Raw genomic sequence first — 26,396 nt, 5'->3', positions numbered from 1 at the left:
TGCAAAGTGGCGCTGCCACTACGAGCTAATCAATAATTCCGTCCCGCGGGTTACGCGCGGACGTTGTGCCGGAAAACAAGGCGCTCGTCCATGCAAAGAGGCGCGACCCCTACGAGCGGGCTCAAACCCATAGTACTGCCCCATGACCATACTAGGCACTCGTCCATGCAAAGAGGTGCGACCCCTACGAGTGGGTGGATCAAACCAGCAGTCCCTACCCTTAGAGTTCCAATGGTAAAGTGATCACTTACTCGAATTCTGGCGCACATACATCGAAAACCATAGATACCGTTTGCATTGCTCGTAAATACACCATAATGAAACATTATTTAAACACATAATTGCTTGTATTGCTTGTAAGAGTATCACATAAAACATAGTTTTAAGTACGTGTCCCTCGCCCCGAAAACAGTTTAAAAACAGTGAAAACAGCGAGAATAGGGGCTGTGAGACTCACCTGTGGTTCTTGTTAAGGGATTAATCGAGATTCGGGTTTTCTTGGTGTTGGCCTCGGAATTGAAGGTCTAGAATACGATTAAATAACAAGAAGTATATATATTAAGATCAAGAAATAGGAGAATATAAGGGTTGGAAGGTAGATCTCAAGGTTATATTCTCGGCTTACCTAGTTACAGGATCGGATGCTTGGGAGATGATTAGTGCAAGTTTGCAGTTCTTAAGAGAGAAGTTTGAAGTGTGTTTGGGTGATAACTTAGGTTACATATTTATAGTCAAACTCAAGGGAACACAATCCCTTGCTTTAGGGGATTGTAATCTTTTCATATCTAGGTGTAATGATGATAAAGTATGGAAATTATTATTATTTATTTAAGAGTGGAGTAGTGGATAAAAGATTTTGATTTGATTTGGTCAGGACATGCAGGTCTGGGGTTGGTGAGAATAGGGTGGCTGACAGTTGACTTTTCGTGTTACAGTGTGCTTTTTCAGGTACTTTTGTTAGTGTACAGTAAAAAGTGGAAAATCTCTGAAACACGCTACTGTTTCCTTTTGGGCGGGAGTAATCTCCTTACGTCTGGAGAATAGACTAAGTGTTCCGTGCGTATCACTTTGTGCGCATAGCTTTCTGCGTGAAGGACATTTCTTTGCTGCGGGTAGGTGCGTAACCTTCTCGCAGTTAGGGACATTGAGTTTCATTTGTAGATTCTCCAGGTGGTCTTGGTATTTCAACATAGTGATCAGTTATGTTGAAGTCAATTCCTTCTTGGAGCTTCAGACAAACTAGCTCTCAATGTTCCCGCCATGCGGGGAGGTTAGTTCCCTTCCGCACGCGCATAAACGATTTAGGGTGCACCCGCCTTAGCATCATGCGTGACGGTCAACCCATTAGACAACATATCGTTAAGGTACATGAAAACATAAAGCCAAAACATTCGCGCATGGCGCATATAACATATGCCCACGCTGGTTCTTAACATGGCGCGCTCGCGCAGGGCGCACATAATATGCCCGCGCTGACTAACATGGCGCGCTCGCGCAGGGCGCACATAACAAATGCACGTGCTGATTCTAACATAGCGCGCTCGCGCAAGGCGCATATAACATAATTACCTAATATTTAGGTTGATTACTTGGTTTAAGGGATTGGGAATTTACCGGGTGTCACATTCTCCCCCTGTTAAGCGAATTTCGTCCCGAAATTTAGGAGACGTTGCTGGCAGAAGCCATGCTCTGAAAGAGGTGTGGGTATTTCATACGCATCTGGTCTTCTCTTTCCCAAGTGAATTCAGGCTCACGCCTCGAGTTCCATTGAACCTTTACTAACTTGATTCTGCTTCTGCGTAACTTTTGTTCTTTCCAATCGGTTACTGCTATAGGTTCTTCTACGAAGTGCAGCTGTTTGTCGATGTGAATCTCTTCCAACGGCAAAATCAACGTTTCGTCAGATAAGCACTTTTTGAGGTTGGACACATGAAACGTATCATGAACTCCACTGAGTTCGGCGGGTAAACGGAGTTTATAAGCAACCGGACCGATCCTTTCCAGGATCTCAAATGGTCCGATGAAGCGCGGATTCAACTTTCCTCGCTTGCCGAAACGGGGGACTCCTTTCCATGGAGAGACTTTCAAAAGTACTTTATCCCCTACTTGAAATTCCAATGGTTTCCTTCGCACATCTGCGTAGCTCTTCTGTCTGTCGCGCGCTGTCTTAAGGCGATCCCGTATCTGAAAAATCTTGTCTGTTGTTTCTTGGATCAATTCTGGACCAGTCATTTGCTTGTCACCCACTTCAGCCCAGCACAGTGGGGATCTACACTTGCGCCCATACAAAGCTTCAAACGGCGCAGCCTTGAGGCTTGTGTGATAGCTGTTGTTGTAAGAAAAATCAACCAATGGGAGATGAGTATCCCAGCTACCTCCGAAATCGATCGCACACGCGCGTAGCATATCTTCCAATGTCTGGATTGTTCGCTCGCTTTGCCCATCCGTTTGAGGATGATAAGCTGTACTCATATCAAGGCGAGTACCTAGAGCTCCTTGTAACGATCTCCAAAACCTTGATGTGAACCGACTATCTCTATCAGAAATGATGGACACTGGGACTCCATGTTTTGAAACTACTTCTCGAATATACAATCGGGCTAACTTTTCCATCTTATCGGTTTCCTTGATCGGCAGGAAGTGCGCTGACTTAGTTAGCCGATCCACAATAACCCAGATCGTGTCGTAACCCCCAGGTGTCCTTGGCAGTTTGGTGATGAAGTCCATAGAGATTTGTTCCCACTTCCACATGGGAATTTCTGGCTGCTGAAGCAACCCTGATGGTTTCTGGTATTCAGCCTTCACCTTCGAACACGTCAGGCATTTACTGACATACGTCGCGATGGCGCCTTTAAGATTGGGCCACCAATACAGCACTTTAACATCTTGGTACATCTTGTCTGCGCCAGGATGTACGGAATACCGTGTCTTGTGAGCTTCGTTTAGTACTTGCTCGCGCAATCCTCCCTTGAGAGGGACCCATATGCGGTTAGCGAAATATAGATTGCCGTTCTCTTTAAGCTCCAAACTCTTAGTCATACCCCCAAGGCATTCGTTTTTAACAAACTCTGGTTTCAAGGCTTCTTGCTGAGCGTCTCGGATGCGGGTAGAGAGATCTGCGTGAATGGTCAACCTTAGAGCCTTGACTCGTAGCGTTTTTATTCGCTCCTTCCTACTTAGCGCGTCTGCTACCACATTCGCCTTTCCAGGGTGGTACTTAATTTCACAATCATAATCATTCAACAATTCCACCCATCTTCGTTGCCTCATGTTTAAATCCTTTTGATCAAATATATGTTGAAGGCTCTTGTGATCCGTAAAAATTATACACTTTGTACCATAGAGGTAATGGCGCCAAATCTTTAGCGCGAAGACAACCGCTCCAAGTTCCAGATCATGCGTTGTGTAGTTCTTTTCATTGGTCTTGAGTTGGCGTGAGGCATACGCTATGACTTTGTCTCGCTGCATAAGGACACATCCAAGTCCCTGATGTGAAGCGTCGCAGTAAACAACGATGTCATCCGTCCCCTCGGGCAAAGACAAAATTGGCGCACTACATAACTTCTGTTTTAACGTTTGAAATGCTGTTTCCTGACTTTCGCCCCAAACAAACTTCTTGTCTTTCTGAGTTAGCGCGGTCAGAGGTAGAGCTATCTTGGAGAAGTTCTCAATGAAGCGTCGATAGTAGCCAGCTAGTCCTAGGAATTGCCTCACCTCAGTTGGGGTTTTTGGCGCTTCCCAGTTTTCGATGGCCTTGACTTTGGAAGGATCAACGTGTATTCCTTTCTCGTTTACAACGTGACCGAGAAAGTGAACTTCTCTAAGCCAAAACTCGCACTTGGAAAACTTCGCATACAACTTTTCTTTCCTCAACAATTCCAAAATCAATCTCAGGTGTTGCTCATGCTCGGCCTTGGTCCGAGAGTAAATCAGAATATCATCTATAAACACAATCACAAACTTGTCCAAGTATGGTTTGCATACGCGGTTCATCAGATCCATGAATACAGCCGGCGCATTAGTTAGCCCGAAAGGCATCACTAAGAACTCATAATGGCCGTATCTAGTTCGGAAGGCTGTTTTCGGCACATTTTCCTCATGGACCCTATGTTGGTGGTATCCTGACCGTAGATCTATCTTCGAATAATAACTGGATCCCTGCAACTGGTCAAATAAGTCGTCAATCCTCGGTAAGGGGTACCGATTTTTGACTGTCAGCTTGTTCAGTTCCCTGTAGTCAATACACATTCTGAACGAACCATCCTTCTTCTTAACAAACAGTACTGGAGCTCCCCAAGGTGAAAAGCTTGGGCGTATGAAACCCTTATCCAATAGTTCCTGTAACTGATTGGATAACTCTTGCATCTCAGATGGAGCTAGTCGATAAGGCGCTCGAGCTACTGGCGCAGCTCCTGGGACTAAATCAATACGAAACTCGACTTGTCGCGGCGGCGGTAATCCGGGCAAATCTTCAGGAAAAACTTCTGGAAATTCGCGCACTACTGGTGAGTCTTCAATTCTTCGCTCATCTCCTTTCTTCTCTACGACATGCGCCAGGAAGGCGTAGCACCCTTTCCTTAGGCACTTACGCGCCTTTAGGCACGAAATCAGTTTCGTCGCAACTCCCCTTCTTTCCCCTTGAATTACCAGGGCTTCTCCGTTCAACAGTGGGATCCGAACCTGCTTCTCATGGCAAATAACTTCCGCGCGGTTCTTGACTAACCAATCCATACCTACCACAATGTCAAAACTTCCCAAGTCTATTGGCAACAAATTAATATTGAACCCGTGACCTCCCATGACTATTACACATTGTTCAGTTCTTTCGTTCGCGCATAACTGCCTACCATTGGCTAGTTCTATAGTATAAGGCGTGTCTAGCCTACTGGTTGCTAGGCCTAGGGAGTCTTTAAACTCAGCGGATATAAAACTTAGGTCAGCGCCAGTATCAAATAAGACAGATGCAAAATGTCCGTTAAGCAAAAACGTACCGGTTACCACATTCGGCTCTTCTTTAGCTTCGCCTGCGCCGATCACAAAAGCTCTCCCGCGAGCTTGGTTTCCCTTTTGCGGGCAATCCCGACTAAAATGCCCTGGCTTTCCGCATGCATAGCAGTTGTCGCTCGCTCCAGCTTCTCTGACACGGCAATTCATCGTCTTGTGCCCTGGTCTGCCACATTTGGCACATTCGATTCTTGCGCATTCACCCTCGTGGTGATACTTGCATTTGCTGCACCATGGGCGAGGCCCGCTGTATCCTTTTCGTGGTGGCTCCGCGGCCTGAATCGCGTAAGTCCTTGCGCTCTCCTGCTTCTTGAACGGTGGCTGCTTGGAGTCGGACCCTCGGTGGTGAGAGTTCCATTTCCTCTTGGGATCAGAGGTTCGCTGCTCGATTCCGCGCGTAGTTAACATACCCGCACGGACCGTATCCCTTGTAAGGGTGATGGCCCGCGCTACCGCCTCATCAAAGGTTGGAGGCGCTGCGGCGTTGAGCGGAACCCTAACAACAGGAGGTAACCCAAAGATATACCTCTCGATCTTCTTTTCCTCCGTGTTTGCCATGTCTGGCACCAACTGGCAAAGCTCGTTGAACCGGTTGTTGTAGGCGTCGATATCCGTTCCTACCATGGTGTGGTTCCAGAATTCCTGCGCGAGAGCAGAACTTTCTCATCATCATTTCCTTCAGTTCCTCCCAGGTCTTGTGGAGAGCAACTTCTCGCCCCAAGGTTTTCACTTGAAGCTTCCACCAAGACGAAGCTGCTTCTTGGAACATGCAGGTCGCGTAAAGGACCTTCTGGTTCTCACTACATCCGCTAATGGAGAGAACTGTCTCCATCTTGTCAATCCAGTTGTAGAGCCCAATGGCCCCTTCGGTACCCTTGAATGGCCAAGGCTTACAGGCCATGAATGTCTTGTAGGAGCATCCTTTGTCCAAGGCTCCTGATTCGGGTTCTGGGGTCACATTCTGACGACCCTGACTTGATTCGGCCTTGCTGGCCTCATGTGTTGCGATTGCTTGCGCGATTATTTCCGCGAGTTCCTCGGGTGTCATGGTAATTCCCTTGGCTCTAGCTGGAGGCATTCTCGCTTTAAAAGAGAAAATATATCAAACTTAGCGCATGTACTCTGAGCACATAATGTTTTTCTTTATTTACTACACTGTGTGACCCGTGTTCCTAAGTGTGTGTATAGTTTCTTTTGAAAATATTTTCTTTGAAAAATATTTCATGTGATTCCCCAACGGTTATAGTCTAGGTTAAAACTTCTTTTCCTAGTTCGCTATAACCAGTGCTCTGATACCAATCTGTCACACCCGGCCCTGAGCGGCGGAAACAGCCGGGCGCGCGCGAGTGGGGATTGATAATTAAGCACGGGCCATTGCAAACATTCAAAGATTTTCATTGCGCATGAAATGTTTAATACAAATACATTACATTGTTTAAAAATTACATAAAAACATCCAAGTATAAAAACTGTTGAAGATTTCCACGCCATATCCCCTTGCGCGGCGGGTACAACCACGCGCATCGAAGGGATAGAACTAAAATCTTCCAAAAAGCTAGTTTTAGATGTTCAGCGTGAGGTGCTCTAAGTGTGACTCCATGCGCTACCTAGTTATCTCCTGAAAGACACGTAAAAACATTTGAATCAGTATAAACTGAGTGAGTTCACAAGTTTTAGTAACTTGATAAATCGTATTGCATCATAATCTTGATACAAATCATTCTGAAACATAATTCTGATAGCATCATTAAAACACATGCTTGGTAAAACATAGTCCTATCAACATATTCTGATAAAATCGTTCCGCGGGTTACGCGCGAACATTTCTGGGAACTGTGCTCGTCTGTGTAAGTGGCGCTGCCACTACGAGCGAAATAAGTAATACCGTCCCGCGGGTTGCGCGTGGACATTTCTGAAAAGCCGTGCTCGTCTGTGTAAGTGGCGCTGCCACTACGAGCGAAATAATACCGTCCCGCGGGTTACGCGCGAACGTTTCAGGAAAATGTGCTCGTCCATGCAAAGTGGCGCTGCCACTACGAGCTAATCAATAATTCCGTCCCGCGGGTTACGCGCGGACGTTGTGCCGGAAAACAAGGCGCTCGTCCATGCAAAGAGGCGCGACCCCTACGAGCGGGCTCAAACCCATAGTACTGCCCCATGACCATACTAGGCACTCGTCCATGCAAAGAGGTGCGACCCCTACGAGTGGGTGGATCAAACCAGCAGTCCCTACCCTTAAAGTTCCAATGGTAAAGTGATCACTTACTCGAATTCTGGCGCACATACATCGAAAACCATAGATACCGTTTGCATTGCTCGTAAATACACCATAATGAAACATTATTTAAACACATAATTGCTTGTATTGCTTGTAAGAGTATCACATAAAACATAGTTTTAAGTACGTGTCCCTCGCCCCGAAAACAGTTTAAAAACAGTGAAAACAGCGAGAATAGGGGCTGTGAGACTCACCTGTGGTTCTTGTTAAGGGATTAATCGAGATTCGGGTTTTCTTGGTGTTGGCCTCGGAATTGAAGGTCTAGAATACGATTAAATAACAAGAAGTATATATATTAAGATCAAGAAATAGGAGAATATAAGGGTTGGAAGGTAGATCTCAAGGTTATATTCTCGGCTTACCTAGTTACAGGATCGGATGCTTGGGAGATGATTAGTGCAAGTTTGCAGTTCTTAAGAGAGAAGTTTGAAGTGTGTTTGGGTGATAACTTAGGTTACATATTTATAGTCAAACTCAAGGGAACACAATCCCTTGCTTTAGGGGATTGTAATCTTTTCATATCTAGGTGTAATGATGATAAAGTATGGAAATTATTATTATTTATTTAAGAGTGGAGTAGTGGATAAAAGATTTTGATTTGATTTGGTCAGGACATGCAGGTCTGGGGTTGGTGAGAATAGGGTGGCTGACAGTTGACTTTTCGTGTTACAGTGTGCTTTTTCAGGTACTTTTGTTAGTGTACAGTAAAAAGTGGAAAATCTCTGAAACACGCTACTGTTTCCTTTTGGGCGGGAGTAATCTCCTTACGTCTGGAGAATAGACTAAGTGTTCCGTGCGTATCACTTTGTGCGCATAGCTTTCTGCGTGAAGGACATTTCTTTGCTGCGGGTAGGTGCGTAACCTTCTCGCAGTTAGGGACATTGAGTTTCATTTGTAGATTCTCCAGGTGGTCTTGGTATTTCAACATAGTGATCAGTTATGTTGAAGTCAATTCCTTCTTGGAGCTTCAGACAAACTAGCTCTCAATGTTCCCGCCATGCGGGGAGGTTAGTTCCCTTCCGCACGCGCATAAACGATTTAGGGTGCACCCGCCTTAGCATCATGCGTGACGGTCAACCCATTAGACAACATATCGTTAAGGTACATGAAAACATAAAGCCAAAACATTCGCGCATGGCGCATATAACATATGCCCACGCTGGTTCTTAACATGGCGCGCTCGCGCAGGGCGCACATAATATGCCCGCGCTGACTAACATGGCGCGCTCGCGCAGGGCGCACATAACAAATGCACGTGCTGATTCTAACATAGCGCGCTCGCGCAAGGCGCATATAACATAATTACCTAATATTTAGGTTGATTACTTGGTTTAAGGGATTGGGAATTTACCGGGTGTCACATGACCAGTACGGCCACATCGGTTACAAAGTCGACACGGGGTTTGGGTTGGGTGGTGAAATCTACAGGTTGGGCAGAAGGGATGGTTTCCTGTGTAAGGTTTCTTAGGTGGCGGGGCAGGGAGTGCTGGATTGGTTAGGGCATAGTTGTGAACTACAGGGGGAGTTGGGTAGGCTGACAGAGGGTTAGGCGCGTAAACTGGGGGTTGGTAGATGGGTTGCTGGACAATGGGCGGGTTGGTAAGCGCATAGGCTTTGCGCCTGCGCTTGAGGTTGTTACGGTTTGAGGGTTCGGGTTTGGTTTCTGTTGGTTCAGGGGCAGTCTTGGTGAGTTTGGTCTTTTCTGTTCCCCGCAGGAACAGGGTTCCTGCTCTGACATGGTTGTCGCTGAGCACAGCGGCCAACTCGATGGCGTCAGAGAGGGTTACTGGGTTTCTGGCCCATACAGAATCTTGAATTTCCATGGGGAGACCCCCAAGGAATTTCTCTATGGCTCGGCGGGAAGGGGTAACAAGGTGAGGGACAAGCAGGCTTAGTTCATGGAAGCGCGTCGCGTACTCGCGCGCTTCACCGCTGTACTGCTTAAGATTCCAAAATTCCTCCTCCAGGCGCTTAACTTCGTTGGGAGGGCAGAATTCTCGCGTAAGAATTTCCTTAAATTCCTCCCAGAGCATGCTGGAAGCAGCTTCTGCGCCACGCGCATGAGCTACTCCATTCCACCATGTAAGCGCTCTGGATTCCAGGACACTGGAAGCATATAGGGTTCGTCTGTCTGAGGGGCATTGGGTGTGAAGGAAAGTGTTTTCTATTTTCTCAAGCCACTGGAGCATCACGGTGGCTCCTTCAAGACCTGTGAACTTTGGAGGGTTACCCGCGTTGAAGGATTTAATGTTATAACTGGAGGTATTATTTTGGCTCAAGGCTTGGGCTATCGCGGCGGCCATTTCCTGGGAACGTTGCTGTCTACGCATGCGCGAGGCTTCTCTTCTCTGAAATCGGCGAGATAGCGGAGGCATTCTATAAAAATTTTAATTTTAGTTAATATCTTGGTTTTAGCGCAAAGTTTTAATCTCATAAAGCTTGGTTTCGCGGAGTCAGTTACTGTCAAAAGTTAAAGTAAAATAAATGACCCTAAATGCAGACTTAATAAAGGTAACGAATTCGAATCAAGAATCGACAATTCATGTATCACCATGACTTTCCGAATTCCCAATTTAAAATATACGAGCAAACGAGTATTGGAGATTGACGATTCATGTATCACCATGACTTTTCAATCCTCAATATAGAACATACAAGAAAATGAGTATTGGAGGTTGACAATTCATGTATCACCATGACTTTTCAAGTCTCCAACCTCAGAACATAATCGTAAATGGAAATTGAAAATCAACTATTCATGTATCACCATGACTTTTCGGATTTTCAATCCCAACAAACGAATATGTAAGTAAAATCAATAAAAATCGAAATTCACAAAAATCGAAATATCGCGGAATAAAACATAAAATCATATACTGCGCAAGCGCGAGCATACTCATAAATAACGAGTAATTAACAATAAGCGCGCAAACATGAGATTTCTCTCATGCGCGAGAAGGGACTCTTAGGTATTCTAGGTCGTTACGTCTAACCACCTATCCTAAAGTCAACGAGCTCTGATACCAATCTGTAACACCCCGACCAAAGGCGGATTATACATCGGGGCGCCACATATTGTTTCATTACTCGTGACACTATTGGGTGTCAATATTTAATAAATACATTCATTCGCGCACGCGCAGGGTAAACACAAGATAACATAAATCATCATAAATCAATATATTGTAAATCATAATATTCGAACAGCAATAACTTGTCTTGATACATTTTAATCTAGGTCCAACATAAAGAAAACTTCCTACGTGTCCACAAGCTCCAAAACAGCTACTGCAAACCTGAACATGTGTTAAAATAAACGTCAAACACTTGCGTGTTGGTGAGAAATCAAGTTTAATACAATACATAGATAACAATAAATCTGCGCGCAACATGTGTATGTCTGGGTTTCAACAAGGGTGTAATCAGATCGGGACCAACTCTAAGAGACAAGACTGCCAGTGCTCACAATTGAGCTCACAAACAAGACTAACTGTGCAAGTGTAACAAAAGAGAAAATCATAAACGATAGTTCTCCCGTGTTCATCTAATGGTACCATGCGAACTGCGGAATAGACCGACAAGACGGTTAATGATCCACACATACAAATAAACAGCCAAGTCTACATCCTCAACACATGGGATACTGCGCGACTAAAGTTCATAAACAAGTTTAAGACTCTAAGTTTGTATGAACACATGAACATCCCAAAACATTAAAAGCAAAAAGGGATTAGGTACGAGATTACTCACTTGATAAAGATGCGATGATAGATAAAGCAAGAACCAAACAAGCAAGTTAACCTATAAGTAAAGATTATTGTTTTAACGATCGGTTTTAAGTCTTGATTATAAGTTAGCATAATTAATAAGTAAATTATTATATATATATATTACCGGAAAAGCAGGGCAGAACAGGGAGGAAGACGGAGGCAAGAGAGGAGGGAGGCGGCTGAAGAACAACGGCAGAGAGCAAAAAGGGAGGAAGAGAATAAGTGTAGTGTGTGAAGTGTTAAGAAAATAGTACTATATATAGGCAAACCCTAGGGGACACAAACCCTAGAAAAGATCTCCAAAAGTAAAAGAAAAGATATCAACAGTAAAAAGTTCTGAAAAGTAAAGATATCAAAAGATATGGTAGCAGGGAAAAAGAGAAAAAGTTTGACAGGATTCAGAAAAAGGCATGGGAGAGGACAGATAAAGTTACTGGTCAAGCATGGCAAAAGCAGATCTCAAAAGATTATGTCAGTCACTTTATCTGCCAACCAATGGGGTTGGTGCGCATGCTGCGCCGAAAGTAACTTTTCAGACATAAAGCAGATTAGGTCAACAGCTCAAAAGATAAGACAACTCAAAAGCAACGGCTAGATTAAACAGAAGAAAACTCAAAAGGTTTAGCGCGAGAAGGCTAAGGCGCTAAGGCAAAAGTGCGCGAGCGCGAAGGCAGACAGAACCAACCTTAACGCGTCGCGGGAAGAATCACATTTCTTAGCGCGCCGCGGGAGGAACTAAAATTCCTAGCGCGCCGCGGGAAGAACTATAATTCTTCGCGCGTCGAGGGATGAACTACGATTCTTAGCGCGCTGCGAGAAGAACTACAAATCCTTAGCGCGTCGCGGGAAGAACTACCGTTCTTAGCGCGCTGCGAGAAGAATTACAATTCTTAGCGCGCTGCGAGAAGAGTTCGTCTCGCGAATCGCTGTACAGGTGGTCTTCACGCAGGATTCCTTGTAAGGGAGTCTGGCGTGTGGAGCTGCGCAGACAACCTTAGGCGGGAAGGAACAAAGGACAAGCAAAGAGTTAGAAGAAAAAGAGGGAATCAAGGCGTAAGGGCGGGACGGCGACAAGAGGGAAAAGAAGGCGGAAAGAGAGAAGGAGAGGGACGGGACGGCGGAAAGAAAGAGAGAGAAAGAGGCGGGAAGGAAAATATATATTATTATTATTAAAAGTAAAATATAAGTATAAATAAATACTAAATCATAAAAGAAAGAGATCGGGCCAGAGAAACGGGTACCTGGGTCGGGTCGGATCGGGCAGATGTCACAGACCTCTTCGTATTTCGTGCCAAAAACCGACGTTACCTCGAAGTTCGTGCCACACACCGACGACAATGCCTTGAAGAACGTGCCATTCCGAGACGACCGGACGTGCGCCTCGAAGGGTGTGCCGACGAGTTTTGAAGACCGCTGAACCTCGATATACGTGCAAGAAGGTGTTGATCGAGATCCTCAAGAAGGCGTAAAGGCGTCGAAGTGCTGCTTGAGTGTCTAGGGAATAATAAGCCAGCTAAGGTAGGGATAATGCCCAAATAAAATATGATATATTTAAAAGTCATAGACCCTAGTCGAGGATATACTCAATACCTCGAAAATAAACAAAAGTATAAAGTAAAGAAAATATAAAACAATGAAATAAAAAGAAAAGTTATAATATATAATTCTTTGTTTTGAAGTATGAGTTATTATTTAAATAGATTTTAAATAATAAATAAATAATGTATACGTTTCTTCGAGAAGAAAAAACACAGTATTTAGAAAAGTAAAACAAGGAAAACCAAAGGTTTAAACTTGTAAAAGAAAGAAAAGTATTTTGAACTAAAATTTCATAAACAAAATATAATCAAGGTAAAGATTATACAAAAGAGACTAAAGGTCTTAAACTAGATTAAAGATCTAGTATTAACAAATGATTATACTCGTACTATAGGTCCGAGATAGCTAAAGAAAGGCCGATAAGTGAAGTGAAGCTGATTCTTTAAAAGATGAATACGCCCAACTTTTATAACTTGTTTAATCGAGTCAAACAAATTGATTACATGAGATTACATCTCTAAAACATTATGAACAAAAGTAATCGGTGGCCATCAGGTTGTCGTGTATGTTTGCTTGGATGCTTACATATGTGGAAAACGGTGGGCACACCACGCCACACCTGGTTATATGTCTCCGCCACGATGGGTCGGACCTAAGTTACGTCTGAGAGAGGGTAATCATGTGTATACTGATGGTAGCTAAGTAATCTCGAACACTGCGGTGTTTGCTGAGCGGTTTCGAGTAGAGCTTAAGTTTAAAGTTGTGTTTTGTTTTTAACTTGATTATTCCTAAGCCACGATGGGCCGGACCTAAGTTATGTCTCGAGGGTTAATTAAGTAAATAAAATGTTTTATGCATCAGCTTATTCACCAGCATGTGTTGCTGACGTATTTTCAAACTGTTTTATAGGTGAGGAAGGTTAGCCGCTTGAAGCATCGAAGTTGGAATAGGAGATCTGATGGCTCAGATCATTTTTGTTAAATATTAAACTTAAATGGTGGTTTGTATAAACAAGTAATGTAAACATTAAACGGGTATTTTATAATCCCGTATTTTGAATTGTAAATATTAATATTTTAATCCACACTAATATACTTTCGCATTTAATCCGCAACTCTGATTTATTTACAAAAACGGTACAACTGTTGGTCACACGCCTAGGCCTAAGATAAGGGTGACATAACCAGACTGAACTGAATTGGACAATATTTTGTCTTGTTCGTCCGTTAAGCTTTTGTTGGACAAATGGACTGTACACGAACACCCTGTCGAACGAATTCGTGTCCGCGTTTGTCCATTAAGGAATTAAATTTGTTCGTCTCCGTATGTTTCCATTCGTTAATATTGAAAACGAACGCTAATTAACAAACGAACACTAATGGATCCTAATGGACAAACGAATACACTAACACTTATGGACAAATGAACACTAACGAACACTCATGAACATTAATGGATAAACATACATAAACAACTCTAGTGAACAAAAGAACATAAGTGATTAAGGTTTATTTTATTTTCCACGTTGTTTATATATGAGGCCATGAGAGTTGGGTAATATGGTAGAAAATCAAATAATTAAAACATATTAATTACAAAATATTATACATTACTGGACGGGCGGACATAAGCAAACCTAACAGACTGACGTTATTGGACGGATGTTACCGGACGGATATTACCGAACGTTCACGAACACTATTGATTTTCAAACTAAAATTTGGCTGGTGGTGATTCAAACTAAAGGTGTATTTGTTTGCAAAGGTACGTGACTAACAAAACACGAATGCCGTTAGTTATAGATCATCCGAAAAAACGTTTTTGATCGGAAAGCTCACGTTTTTCGTTGGAAAACTCAACATGAATGCCACTACCACAAACTGACTCACCACCAACCAACGGCCACCACCACTTGAGCACCACCAATTGACTCCGGCGATGGTTTTAGGGTTCCCGCAACCTCAATAACTGGGGTTTATACTAGAAAAATGTTAATAAAGGTCTGATATAAGGTTACAAAAGCTTTCGGTCGAAAATATTGAGTTTTCCATAGAAAAATGTGATTTTTCCGACAAAAAATGTTTTTCTAGCAACTTGCAATTAACACCGTTAAGGTGTTGTTAGTTGCAGACCTTTTAAAACAAATACACTTTTAGTTGAGACTGTCACCAGACAAGTGTTAAGTTGGAACTGTTGTTTCTCAAGAAAATATAGTTGAGATTATTTAAACCAATTTATCTTTAAATAACAAAACTTAGTATCAATATATTTCACTTGCAAAAATTGTATCAAGTTATATTCGGACTAGGGATGTTGTTCGGGTTAGTTATCCGAGTCGGGCTCTTCGAGTTTCAAAGTTTTAAATCTATATCCGAAACCCAACCCAAATCTCTCGCGGTTTTTTTAGGTTCGGGTAACTTAGGTTTAGGTTTTTTGAGTCAGGTAACTGGGTTTAGAGTATCCTAGAAAGCAAACAAAAATTTAAAACTACAATACTAAAATTAAAGCAAACATATTCTTCTTTAAATGTTTCGAAAACAAAACAATAACAAAAAAAGAATCCCCCCCCATGCGCGCGGGAACGATAAACAATTCAAAAAATAGTAAAGCTTAACAAAGTCCAACCACAATAAACAAAACCAACATCATCGAGTTCATTCTACCATGATTAGGGTGTTTGATTATGGGTGTTTTTAGTCATAGATGGAAAACATTATTTAATAATAAACAATCTATCCATAACGGGTAGAATGAGAACAATCGATCTAGGCCAAATTCTAGTAACCTTAGCGGCTAAGGCTTAACCTATTGTAGAATTATACTAAAATGTATTTGGTTTTAATACTAAAAGTTTATTAGGGTTGACCCGAAACCCATAATTAGACCCAAGAACCAACCTGAATTAATTCGGTTCGGGTTCGGGTTTCTCAAGCTGAGTAAGTTTGGGTTCGGGTGCAGGTTTTCTCGAGTGAGATATCAGATAAAAGTGACCGCCCTAATTTAAACCAACTTATGCAAATAGTCGTAGGCCCAGTCATGTTGTTCATACGGGACTTTCACGCCATGAATAAATGACGGCCAAACAATTAAATAATATCCATATTTTTGTTATAGAAGTAAAATAGCTTTCAGGATTAAACCTCCGAAATGAGATATATACGATTAATTAAACCAAAATGAAGCCAAAAATGTTGAACATGATTTATACAAAAGAACAAAACAGCTCATAGTTATCGTTTTTGTTAAGTAAAATTCCCTGTAGCTAAGTATGTTTGTTGACATTGTTATAGTCAACGGAAATAGTTGCACCCGGTTCCAGGTCAGCAACCGCAAATGACGGCTCTTAAAATAGAAACGTGGCTAAAGTTGCAAATAATCCCTACTATTCACCGGTTATTGAATTTTGTTCAAATTTCAAATTCTTGTAACAAGTTAGTCCAATTTCAATTAATATCAATGGGGATTATGTACCAAGATCTTGCCCACAATATTATCATACCACAAGGATAAAGGAGGCGTACTGCTGGTAACATTTTCTTCATATTCATTTCCGATTTTAGCATCTTCATTCTTTGTTATTTACCCATATAATGAATTTTAAAAATATAAATTTACACGTTAAATTTTAATATAAAGAAAATAATCTACACATGTATTTTAGTAATAAAAAAGTGTTATAATAAAACAAATACCGCGCAAATTCTAGTGCTTACCTTAAATCATATATTATTTTTTTTAGTGACCATGATCAGTGACCGATCGTTGATTTACCCAATCATCTCTATTCCAGTCTCAGAATGAAACCTACCATTGGTGCATATCTTTTTGTATCACATGTGAGACTTCAATCCAAAACATCCAAATTTTTAAATGAAGTTTTTGAGTGTCTTATCTCAACCAGCTAAACTAAACTAAGAATATTTAGCTTAAGTCATATGTTATTAGGTGAATAAGTTAATAAATTAGAGAAACAATATATATTATTGAATACAGCGTTCACTACCATCTAAACTACATCTCGGAACAGCACATGGTGATCCAAAGCCTAATCATTTTTTTTCCTTGTTCAACTAAAGCCATAAAAAGTTTACTTCAATTATTAAAATCCAATGATGATTTAATAACGTTTCATCGGTGTAAATTGTTTGTTAAATGTTCAATTTGAGTGACCTAACTCAATATATATGAAGTTTGGTTAATATCCGGTGATTATTTTTTTCAAATTTAACAGGAAGTGTGAGGTAACTGTGAAGAAAATTTCATTAAATAATAGCAATGGAACAACATTTAAACTTTGATTTTATAGTCTAGGAAAAATATGAGTAACTTTATCTAGCTAATATTCAAATTTGCTTTAAGTAATATTTGTATAAGTTCAAGTATGACAAACTTTTGAGTATTAGTTGGGATTAATACCACTCCATATAGAGATGTAAAGATGGGAAAACCCAAGCATGGTGGGTTTTGGTTGGGACGATGCTATTCGAGTTGAAGAGAAGTCGCCACTGAAGAGCTCACTAGGGTTTCTCAAGGACGTTTCACGACTCAAACGAAAGTTGCCCCACACAGAAGTATGTTAGCTAAAGTCCCAAAACATTCGCAAGAGTGTTTGCGTGAAAATATCATAACTTTTGCATGAATATTAAATTTTGCATGAAGGTTCACGTGGAAGTCTCCGACTTTCGGATGAGGATTTCATAAAAGCCTGTGACTTTCGCACGGTTGTCCATTGCAAAGCTAGCATTTTCGGATCACCTTGCCTTATGCAAAACTAAAAACCATTTCACATGTGAAACTTTATATGACCCGTAAAACACTCAAACGTGACTTAATATATATGTTTAAGAACGATATGATTAACTCACACACTATGCAAACCTACTCCTAAATCTATTCTTGTCCAATGTGAAATTAAAACCCTCAACCATCGAGTAACACCTTTCAACATACCTTTGATACCAATAGGTCAAAAATAAATAACTAATAGATAATTTTTATAAATTCTCCATGCCAATGATTAAAAATATAATTTACTTCCTCATAGCACTTTTATTAATAATTCTTAAAAAACACATAAGATATACGTCCACATCAACAAAATGGCCCAATGTAAGTACATAAAATAATTAAAATTTTGATACATCATCCACCTAAAAGCCGTTAGATTAATCTATAGTTTATTACATCTATTGCAATAAAAAAAAGGTTTTTAATAACAAAAATAGTAATTAAGATCCAGAAGAATCATTGGACCATTTCAAACTTTACGTACCCGCCCAATTTTCATAACTTCTTCGTATTATCCATCACGCGGTTGTCCCTTTCACAACCTTATATATATACACACAACGTTAACAAAATATCAACCACTACCACAAAATTCTACATCATTAGTCTTCAAACTAACGTACCACTTCCTTAATGGCGGCTAAAACCTCTTTGTTAGGCAAGCTTAGAACAGCCGTGAAAAAGGTTACATTCCTCATAAACTTCAACATAAACCGATGGCGGATCGCCTCCTCTATCATCGGTGGTCGTCGTCGTCGTGCCCGCGCTTTAAACAGCAGGCCGCGGAGCTTCAACGAACGTCTAGGGTTGACATCAATTGTGTCATCGCCTTCGGACCATGATTACAGCACTTGGGTGACTCCTTACATGACGCCTTCTTCTCAGATGTCCCCGGACGAAGGCGAGTTGCAAAAGACTAGAAGCTTTCCGTTGCAACGAACCACGAGTTTCCCCGAAGAAGATGATGTTGATAAGAGAGCTGAAATGTTTATATCGAATTTTTATCGACAGTTAAAGATGGAAAGACAGGTTTCTTTAGAGCTTAGGTACACAAGGGATACTAGCTTTGAGTCATCCCATACTTTTTCACCATGAATATTTTGATGAGGAGTCTATTTTGATTTTATCAAGTTAATAATAATAATCGGTTAGCTAGCACGCGGTCATTCCCGAGGAATTATTTTGATGATGAGGATGACTAAAGATTGATCAGATCGCTGAAACCAGGTTTGATCAACACATGTTGAGGTCTTTATTTTGGTGATAAGATCTTGAGTTGTTTGTTTGTTTGATTTTGATTTTGATTCTTTCATTGAGTTGAATAGTACCTGAAAAGGGAAAAAGGAATTTGGCTGCTTGGGTAGTCAGCTCAAAATTCTTTAAATTTTCATGTAAATATTTCTTGCATTATGGAAGTCTTCTTTGTATAAAAATGAATAGATTTCTCTGCTCTTTTAGTAATAATATTTTGTAGATGTATAGTTTTTAATCTGAAATTTGGAGTTATTTTGATGTTGATAAAAGCAGATTGAGCATAGCATTATTTTCAATTTTTTGGTTTCGATCCGGTCCGCCGGTCCGGTCAGGCCCTGCTATAATATTTTCGGGTTTTGTTTATTAGCCCAATAATTAGTTTCAGGGTTAGAAATGTCTAAACGTTGTTTAAAATAAGGGACCCAAAATAAGCGTTTATGAAAACGTTTTTCAAGTTTTAGGTATCATCTGCAAAAAATTCCTAAAATAGGTATTATAAACTAGTCGTGACGAGTAGTTTATGATTACACACGAGTAGTTTGTAGAACCAGTTAAAATTTGCCACGTGCCCTTAAACTAACCGTAACGAGCAGATTACTAACCATTTACTCATCATGACTAAATAAGTTTTATGTCTCGTAATCAACGCCCACGAGTAATTCGTAAGTCCTTTAGTCGCGACGACTAATTTACCTAGTTTACATTCCCTACACAGTAGTTTATTAGTAGTTAAATCGTTGCGACTAGTTTAACCTTGCAATCTACTCGTCGCGACCAAAGAACTTATGAATTACTCGTGGCGTTGATTACGAGGCATAAAACTTATTTAGTCGTGACGAGTAAATGGTTAGTAATCTGCTCGCTATGGTCAGTTTAAAAACACGTGTCACGTTTTAATTGGTTATACAAACTACTCGTCACGACTAGATTATAATACCTACTTTGAGAATTTCTTTCAAATGGCACTTAAAACCTGAAAAAACGTTTTCATAAACGCTTATTTAGTAATTTTCCCTTAAAATAGCTATAGAATTAAAAACAAGTACGATATGTGTAGGAACTTCCAACGAAATTATTCCGGTGAAACTATAAATGTTTGCTTTTAATAAAAAGTCACTGATAATAATTATAAGAGAAAATTATTGTTTTCGTCCATGTGGTTTTAAGTAGGAGACACAATAGGTCCCCAAAAGAAAATTCGACCTGGTTGAGTCCCTGTGGTTTCAAAAATAAACTATTTGAGTCCCTGCTGCTACTTAACTATGTTAGCTTCAAGGGTAAATTTGACATTTCACTTATATATATATATATATATATATATATATATATATATATATATATATATATATATACATTGTCACTGTGAGTCCTTGAACATTCATAATTGGTCATTTTGAGTCCCTTTCACCTTTTAACAAAAATAAATAAACTTGACCAATTTTTTTTAACAAAAATAAACAAACCGAACCACATTTTCAACATAACATGACGAACCGAACTACTTTTTAATAAAAATAAACGGACCAAACTAACTTTTTAAGCAAACTAAACGAACCGAATCATTTTTTAGCAACTAGTTCATTTCGTTTAACAAAAATAAACGAAACAAACTTCTTTTTTTACAAAAATAAGCGACCCAAACTTGTTTTTTTAACAAAAATAAACGAATCAAACTATCTTTCTAACAAAAATAAACGAACCAAACACGTTCGTCTAATTTAGTAAAAATTCGTAAAAAATTGTTCGTTTATTTTCGCTATAAAGGTACTTCGATCGTTTATTTTTTTTAAAAAGTAGTCTGGTCAGTTTATTTTTATTAAAATGTAGTTCGGTTTGTAATTCTGTTAATAAATAGTTCGGTTCGTATTTCTGTTAAAAAAGTCTGGTTCGTCTATTTTGTTAAAAAAATTAGTTTAGTTCGTTATTTTTGAACTTTTTTTATATTTTTGTTAAAAAAAGTTTGATTCATTTATTTTTGGTTGATTATGATTTGGTTAGTTGATTATGACTTGATTGATTATAGTTTGGAGGTTAATTATGTAATTTGAAAGTAATTTTTAAAGAGGGACTAAAACTGAGCAATTACTTAACCACGAGGACTCATATGGATCATAAAAAGGGTAAACTAGTAATTTCAAATCTGGCAGGGACTCAAATTGATCATTTTTGAAACCCCATGGGCTCAACCAGTTCAAATTTTCTTTTGAGGACTCATTGTGCCTCCATCTTGAAACCACAAGGACGCAAACAGTCATTTTCTCTAATTATAAAGAAATAAACACGGATCCATAGGAAATGTGTCTGAAATTCTAGAAAACTTACTACGCATTTCGTGCATTTCGTACGCATATATTATTTTTTGTCACTAATCTGTGGTAAATTTGTCGAAAAAATTAAAGTTTTCTTCCATGGGAACTTTGTTGGAATTCTATCAGTAACTGTAGAAATTTGTCGGAATTGTTTTAGGAAAATTTGTACCTGGTCTAGTAGTGTGCATTTTGTATTATGTTCATACGGAAAATTTTTTTGCAATTCAACATTGTAAGTTTAACAAGTAAACACCATTAATCCATTACAAGTTCCTTTGAAAGAAAAGTGTATAAACCTGATCAAATCCCATGTCTCAAGTTGCTTGTCATGTTGTCAATGAAATATATATATATATATATATATATATATATATATAGCGTGACAAGCCCAAACTTTCTCACCTAATCCATAATTTGTAGACTCTTATATAACCTTCTCACCTAATCCTTAATTTGTAGACTCTTATATATATCTTGTACGTTCGCTTTACAACATGTAACCTTACGTAGCATCACACACAACACGTAACCATTAATTAATGTGAACACTCAGCATTATAAAACAGTACTCACTAGTAACTAGGTTAGCTCACAACAAACTTTAGTAAAATTTAGGAAACCACATTGTATGTTTTTACTTTTTATCAAAAATCTTATTTATTTGATGAGAAAATGACATGCGCCTATGTAAATAGAACTGACACATCCTAATTACCCTTCTATCAAATTTTCTGAAACGTACCAATTCTACGTAGAATGGCACCCCATAAACGTGTCCTGTGTTTCAAAATCATGAGAGAAATGACGTAATTAAGTCATGCTATTAACAATTATATAGAAACGACATAGTCATTGAAGAGGTATGTACCCGCCTTAACATCGAGCGGGGCGGGTCAACCCACAAGATATAGACAAGAGGCTTGAAATCAAGATATCATGAAGGCACAAAGACAAAACCTATGCGCGTTGCGCTATCACATATGCTCACGCATCACATATGCTCACGCATATCACAGATGCTCACGCGTATCACATGCTCACGCGTATCACATGCTCACGCACCATATATGCTCACGCATATCACATCTGCGCGTGGCGCATATCACATGCTCACGCATCATATATGCTCACGCATATCACATCTGCGCGTGGCGCATATTACATATGCTTGCGCATGAAACATCTGCGCGTGAGAATAAAGAGAAGACCTCGCGCATCCTCAGGATAGGCGCATATCACACATGCACATAATCAACCTCGTCCTTATCCAAATCAGGATAAGGACAACCTTGATTGTGCTCGTCAGACAACCTTCCAGAAGGTATCCTTTAAGGAATAAGAATATGCTGATGTTGACAGCTGCCAATGAAAGGTGGACAACTCAGCAAAACCCATGTGCTACCACGTGATTGCACATGGGTCAGGTGAAATACCTGGGTCAGAGAATAATCAATGAAAAAGCACCAGGTGTCCTAAGGACACGTGGCGCAAAGCAATAGGAGAAGGCCAAAAAGGCCCTAATGGGATCTGAGCCCAATCATTGGAAACCCTAACACTATAAATACCACACCACCTCCATAAGGGGAGGTAAGCAAGAAAATACATTCCAATTCCTTACTCACTCTCAGATTATTATTATCTTCTCCTACAATCTCTTATTCTCACACCAGAGGGTTACCCCAAAGAGGACCCCTCTGTCCCTTTCTGAGGGGTAAGTTCACGGTGCTGCTCCTTTTGTAGGTGGAAGAATTCATACTCCGGAGAACCATCGGTGAAATAGCATACTCATACCCGAGGAAAGTTGATCGTCTACCAGTGAGCCGATCCACGTTTCTTCATTAGCGCCATCACCTGTTACAACGGCAACAAAATCACCATCTCATCAGTTCTCTCTGAAAAACTTCACCATGGTTTCTGGTGTTCGAAACAGCGATCAAGTTCTGGAGGATATTGAGCTTGAGGATGTTAATGAGGGACAGCAGTTTCTGAGGGTGCCGCGTGATTCTGCGCGCACCACCAGTAACCATCCCTTCATCACAACTCCTCATAGCCAGACTGAAACTCCTCCAGACGATCTCACGTTCCAAATCTGACTGGCGCGAAACAAAAAGGACCAACGGGTCCAGAAGTTGAAACCAATGACCCTAAAGAATGGCTCATAAACGAACAACGACGTTTAATGGACAAATACAATGAGCTGGTCAAACACAAAAAGTTAGCCGACTTAACACAAAGGCTCGCGTTTGATAAGCAAACCATTCAAGGAACAACAAAAAGGGCGCGCGCGCCGGAAGATGGTCACTCTGTTCACACTGAACACGCTGATTTTAGTGATGAAGAAGTGCACAGCATGAGGAAGACGCGAGTTACTCATGCAGGAGGCTCACAGCTCCGCGCGCACATGAACATAGCGCCTGGGGCCAAAGCCGATATGGATCTGTACACACCGTACAACCCACCAGCGAGAGGGCAAGTGGACGTAACCACACCATACAGGCCAGCCATCTTGGTGAAGCATTCAAAATTCACTGAGCGCATCGCGAAGGCTCCCATTCAGCACAAAACCAAGATGCCAAGTGGTTTGGGCAAGTACGACGGCACAACTGATCCAGACGATTTCCTACAAGGTTTTTACAATACTGGAAACCTAGAAAGCTGGAAGATGCCAACATGGTGTCACATGTTTGCTCGCTGCCTCACGGGCGCAGCGCATGTCTGGTTCGAAAGCTTGCCGACTGGACAAATCGATGGGTTCGAAAAGCTATTGGAGAAGTTCCAGGCTCACTTCGTACAGCAGCGCAGACACACGCGCGACCCCGATGACATCATGCACTGCGTGCGCAGGAATGATGAAACCATTGAAGACTACATAACCCGTTTCAATCAGGAATCTTTGGCAATTGGAGGTATCACTGAACAACTCTTGCGCGTGGCCTTTATTCAAGCTGCGCGCAGTGATCAACTCCGCAGAGCTCTCGTGAGCAGAGATGGCATGCCAACCACTTGGGCCAAGCTAATGGAAGCATCGCGAGTCTTCGCGCGAAATGAAAAACAAATTGCCCAAGATAGAGCAAGAGATAGAGGGCATCAAACAGAAGCACCGCGCAACAATGAAAGGAGGGGCAAACAGAACTCCGTATGGTCCAGGTTGCAACAAACCAGTTTTTCTCCCGCAGAAAAGCAGGCGCAACCAAGCTCACCCCAGCCCCAAAAAGACATTCGTAATCGCGGAGAAAGTGACAAGAGGGAAGGCGGCAGAGAGCCTAAAAGACCTCTACCAAGAATATGGACTCCCCTCACTAAAACGCCTTCACAAGTGTTAAGCACAGAGAATGTCCAGTTTAAAAGCCCCAAGCCATTACTCCACAAGGGACCATCAAACAGTGGCAAGTATTGTGAGTTTCACAAGTCCACAGGGCACAACACCGATGCATGCCACCATTTGAGGGATGCGATTGAAAGAGATGTGAAATCAGGCAAGTTGGCTCACCTGGTGAAAAACCCAAGACCAGAGAATGAACAACCAGATGGAGCCTCAGCCAGCAAAAAGTTCAAAAGAATCTGTGTAGCCGAGGGAGGAAGGCAAGGGCAAAGATCGAGAAAGAGAAGCGCGCAAGTCCAAGGAGATTGGCGCGAGCAACAAGTAATCTTCCCAAGCATCAGGGGAGGCCCGTCTATCAGCAATCCTCTAGTCATCACTACTCACATTGCTCATTATGAAGTGTCAAAAGTCTTGGTGGACACTGGCAGTGAATCAGACATCATGTATGAGCAATGTTTCAGAAAGTTGGATCCAGCAGACCAAGCAAGGCTCGAAATTGTGAATGCACCAATCTCGGGTGTTTCAAATGAAATCATTCACCCCCTAGGTCAGATACAATTTGAACTAACCTTGGGGGATGAGAAACACAAGCGAGCCGAAATTGTCAACTTCTTGGTCTTGCCCACCACTTCATGCCACAATATGATATTGGGTAGAGGAACGATTGCTCAATTCAACGCCATACCATCACCAGCGCACGGCGCGCTAGGGTTCCCAACACCAACAGGTGTAACATTTGTGTACCGAGATCATTTGTGCGTAGTGACAAGTATACCGAGGGAATGGAGAATGAAACTTCCAATGGCAAACAACGCGCCAGAGGAATGGATTCTCAACCCAAAATTCCCAGAGCAAACAATCACAATTGGAGCTACGATATCAAACGACACAAGGTTGAGAATGAAAAGATTGCTCACAACGTATATGTCGGTCTTCGCGTGGCAACATTCTGATATGACTGGAGTTCCGCGAGACCTGGCGCAACATTCTCTCAACACCTTCAAGTCTGTAGAGCCAATTGCTCAAAAGAAGAGAGTCATGGGGGATGAGAAGGCAAAGGCCATGAATGAGCAAGTAGAAGATCTACTGCGCGCAAATATCATCCGCCCAATACGATACCAAACATGGGTAGCCAATCCTGTGATGGTAAAGAAGAGCAACGGGTCATGGAGGATGTGCATTGATTTCAAGGACCTCAACAAAGCATGTCCAAAAGATTGTTACCCCCTCCCAAACATTGACGCGAAAGTGGACTCTGTGGCGCCATTTAAGCTCAAATGTTTCCTGGACGCCTACAAGGGCTATCACCAAATTCAAATGGCACCACAAGACGAGGACAAGACTGCCTTCAGAACTGACAAGGGTGTTTTTTGTTACACAAAAATGCCCTTTGGTTTGAAGAATGCAGGAGCCACCTACCAAAGACTCATGGATGCGGTTTTCAACGAGCAAATTGGAAGAAACCTAGAAGTCTACGTGGATGATTTGGTGATTAAAAGCAGGGAGGAAAAACAAATGCTCAAAGACATCGAAGAAACCCTTTGGCGCCTAAAGGAAGTAAACATGAAGCTCAACCCGAGCAAATGCACATTCGGCGTAGAAGAAGGGAAATTTCTAGGTGTAATGGTCACCAAGGATGGTTTCAAGGTGAACCCAGAGAAGGTGGAGGCTATCCTTGACATGCCCTCACCATCCACCATGAAGGAAGTTCAAAAGTTGAATGGTAGATTGGTATCAATTAACAGGTTCCTAGCGAACCATGCAAGCAAATCTACCCCATTTGTTAACACATTGAGAAATTGCCTAAAGAAAAGCCAATTCAAGTGGACGCCTGAGGCCGAGCAAGCTTTCAGTGAGATAAAAGAATGTCTGATAAATCTGCCTGCGCTTACAGCTCCACTTCCTGGCGAAACTCTAACATTGTACCTGTCAGCAGGAGAGCGCGCCATCGGCGCAGTGTTGTTGGTGGATCGCAAGGGAATCCAAACACCAATCTGTTATGTGAGTCGGGTGCTGACAGATCCTGAGATGCGCTACTCCATCATGGAAAAGTTAGTTTTGTCACTAACACACGCGTCGCACAAGCTTCATAGATATTTCAATGGTCATCCTATTGAAGTTCTGACTGGTTA

General features: G+C 41.3%; 1 protein-coding gene across 1 annotated transcript; it reads left to right on the top strand.

Annotated features, from left to right (window-relative positions):
* The first annotated feature begins 18,012 nt into the window (after positions 1–18,012).
* Positions 18,013–18,474, top strand: LOC143552364 (uncharacterized). The gene has a single exon (XM_077042607.1). The coding sequence runs from the start codon at positions 18,013–18,015 to the stop codon at positions 18,472–18,474; it is 462 nt and encodes a 153-aa protein (XP_076898722.1).
* The last annotated feature ends 7,922 nt before the right edge of the window (positions 18,475–26,396 follow it).

The sequence above is a fragment of the Bidens hawaiensis genome, unplaced genomic scaffold (genome assembly GCF_021521415.1).
Source record: "Bidens hawaiensis isolate Kalapana, Puna unplaced genomic scaffold, B.hawaiensis_p1.1 tig00016852_1, whole genome shotgun sequence".
Classification (NCBI taxonomy): domain Eukaryota; kingdom Viridiplantae; phylum Streptophyta; class Magnoliopsida; order Asterales; family Asteraceae; genus Bidens; species Bidens hawaiensis.
The sequence above is the reverse complement of the archived record's forward strand: the minus strand, read 5'-3'. Positions and strand labels throughout refer to the sequence as shown.

Excerpts from the sequence above, each read along its gene's own strand:
- LOC143552364 (XM_077042607.1), top strand. The coding sequence starts at position 18,013 with ATGGCGGCTAAAACCTCTTTGTTAGGCAAGCTTAGAACAGCCGTGAAA.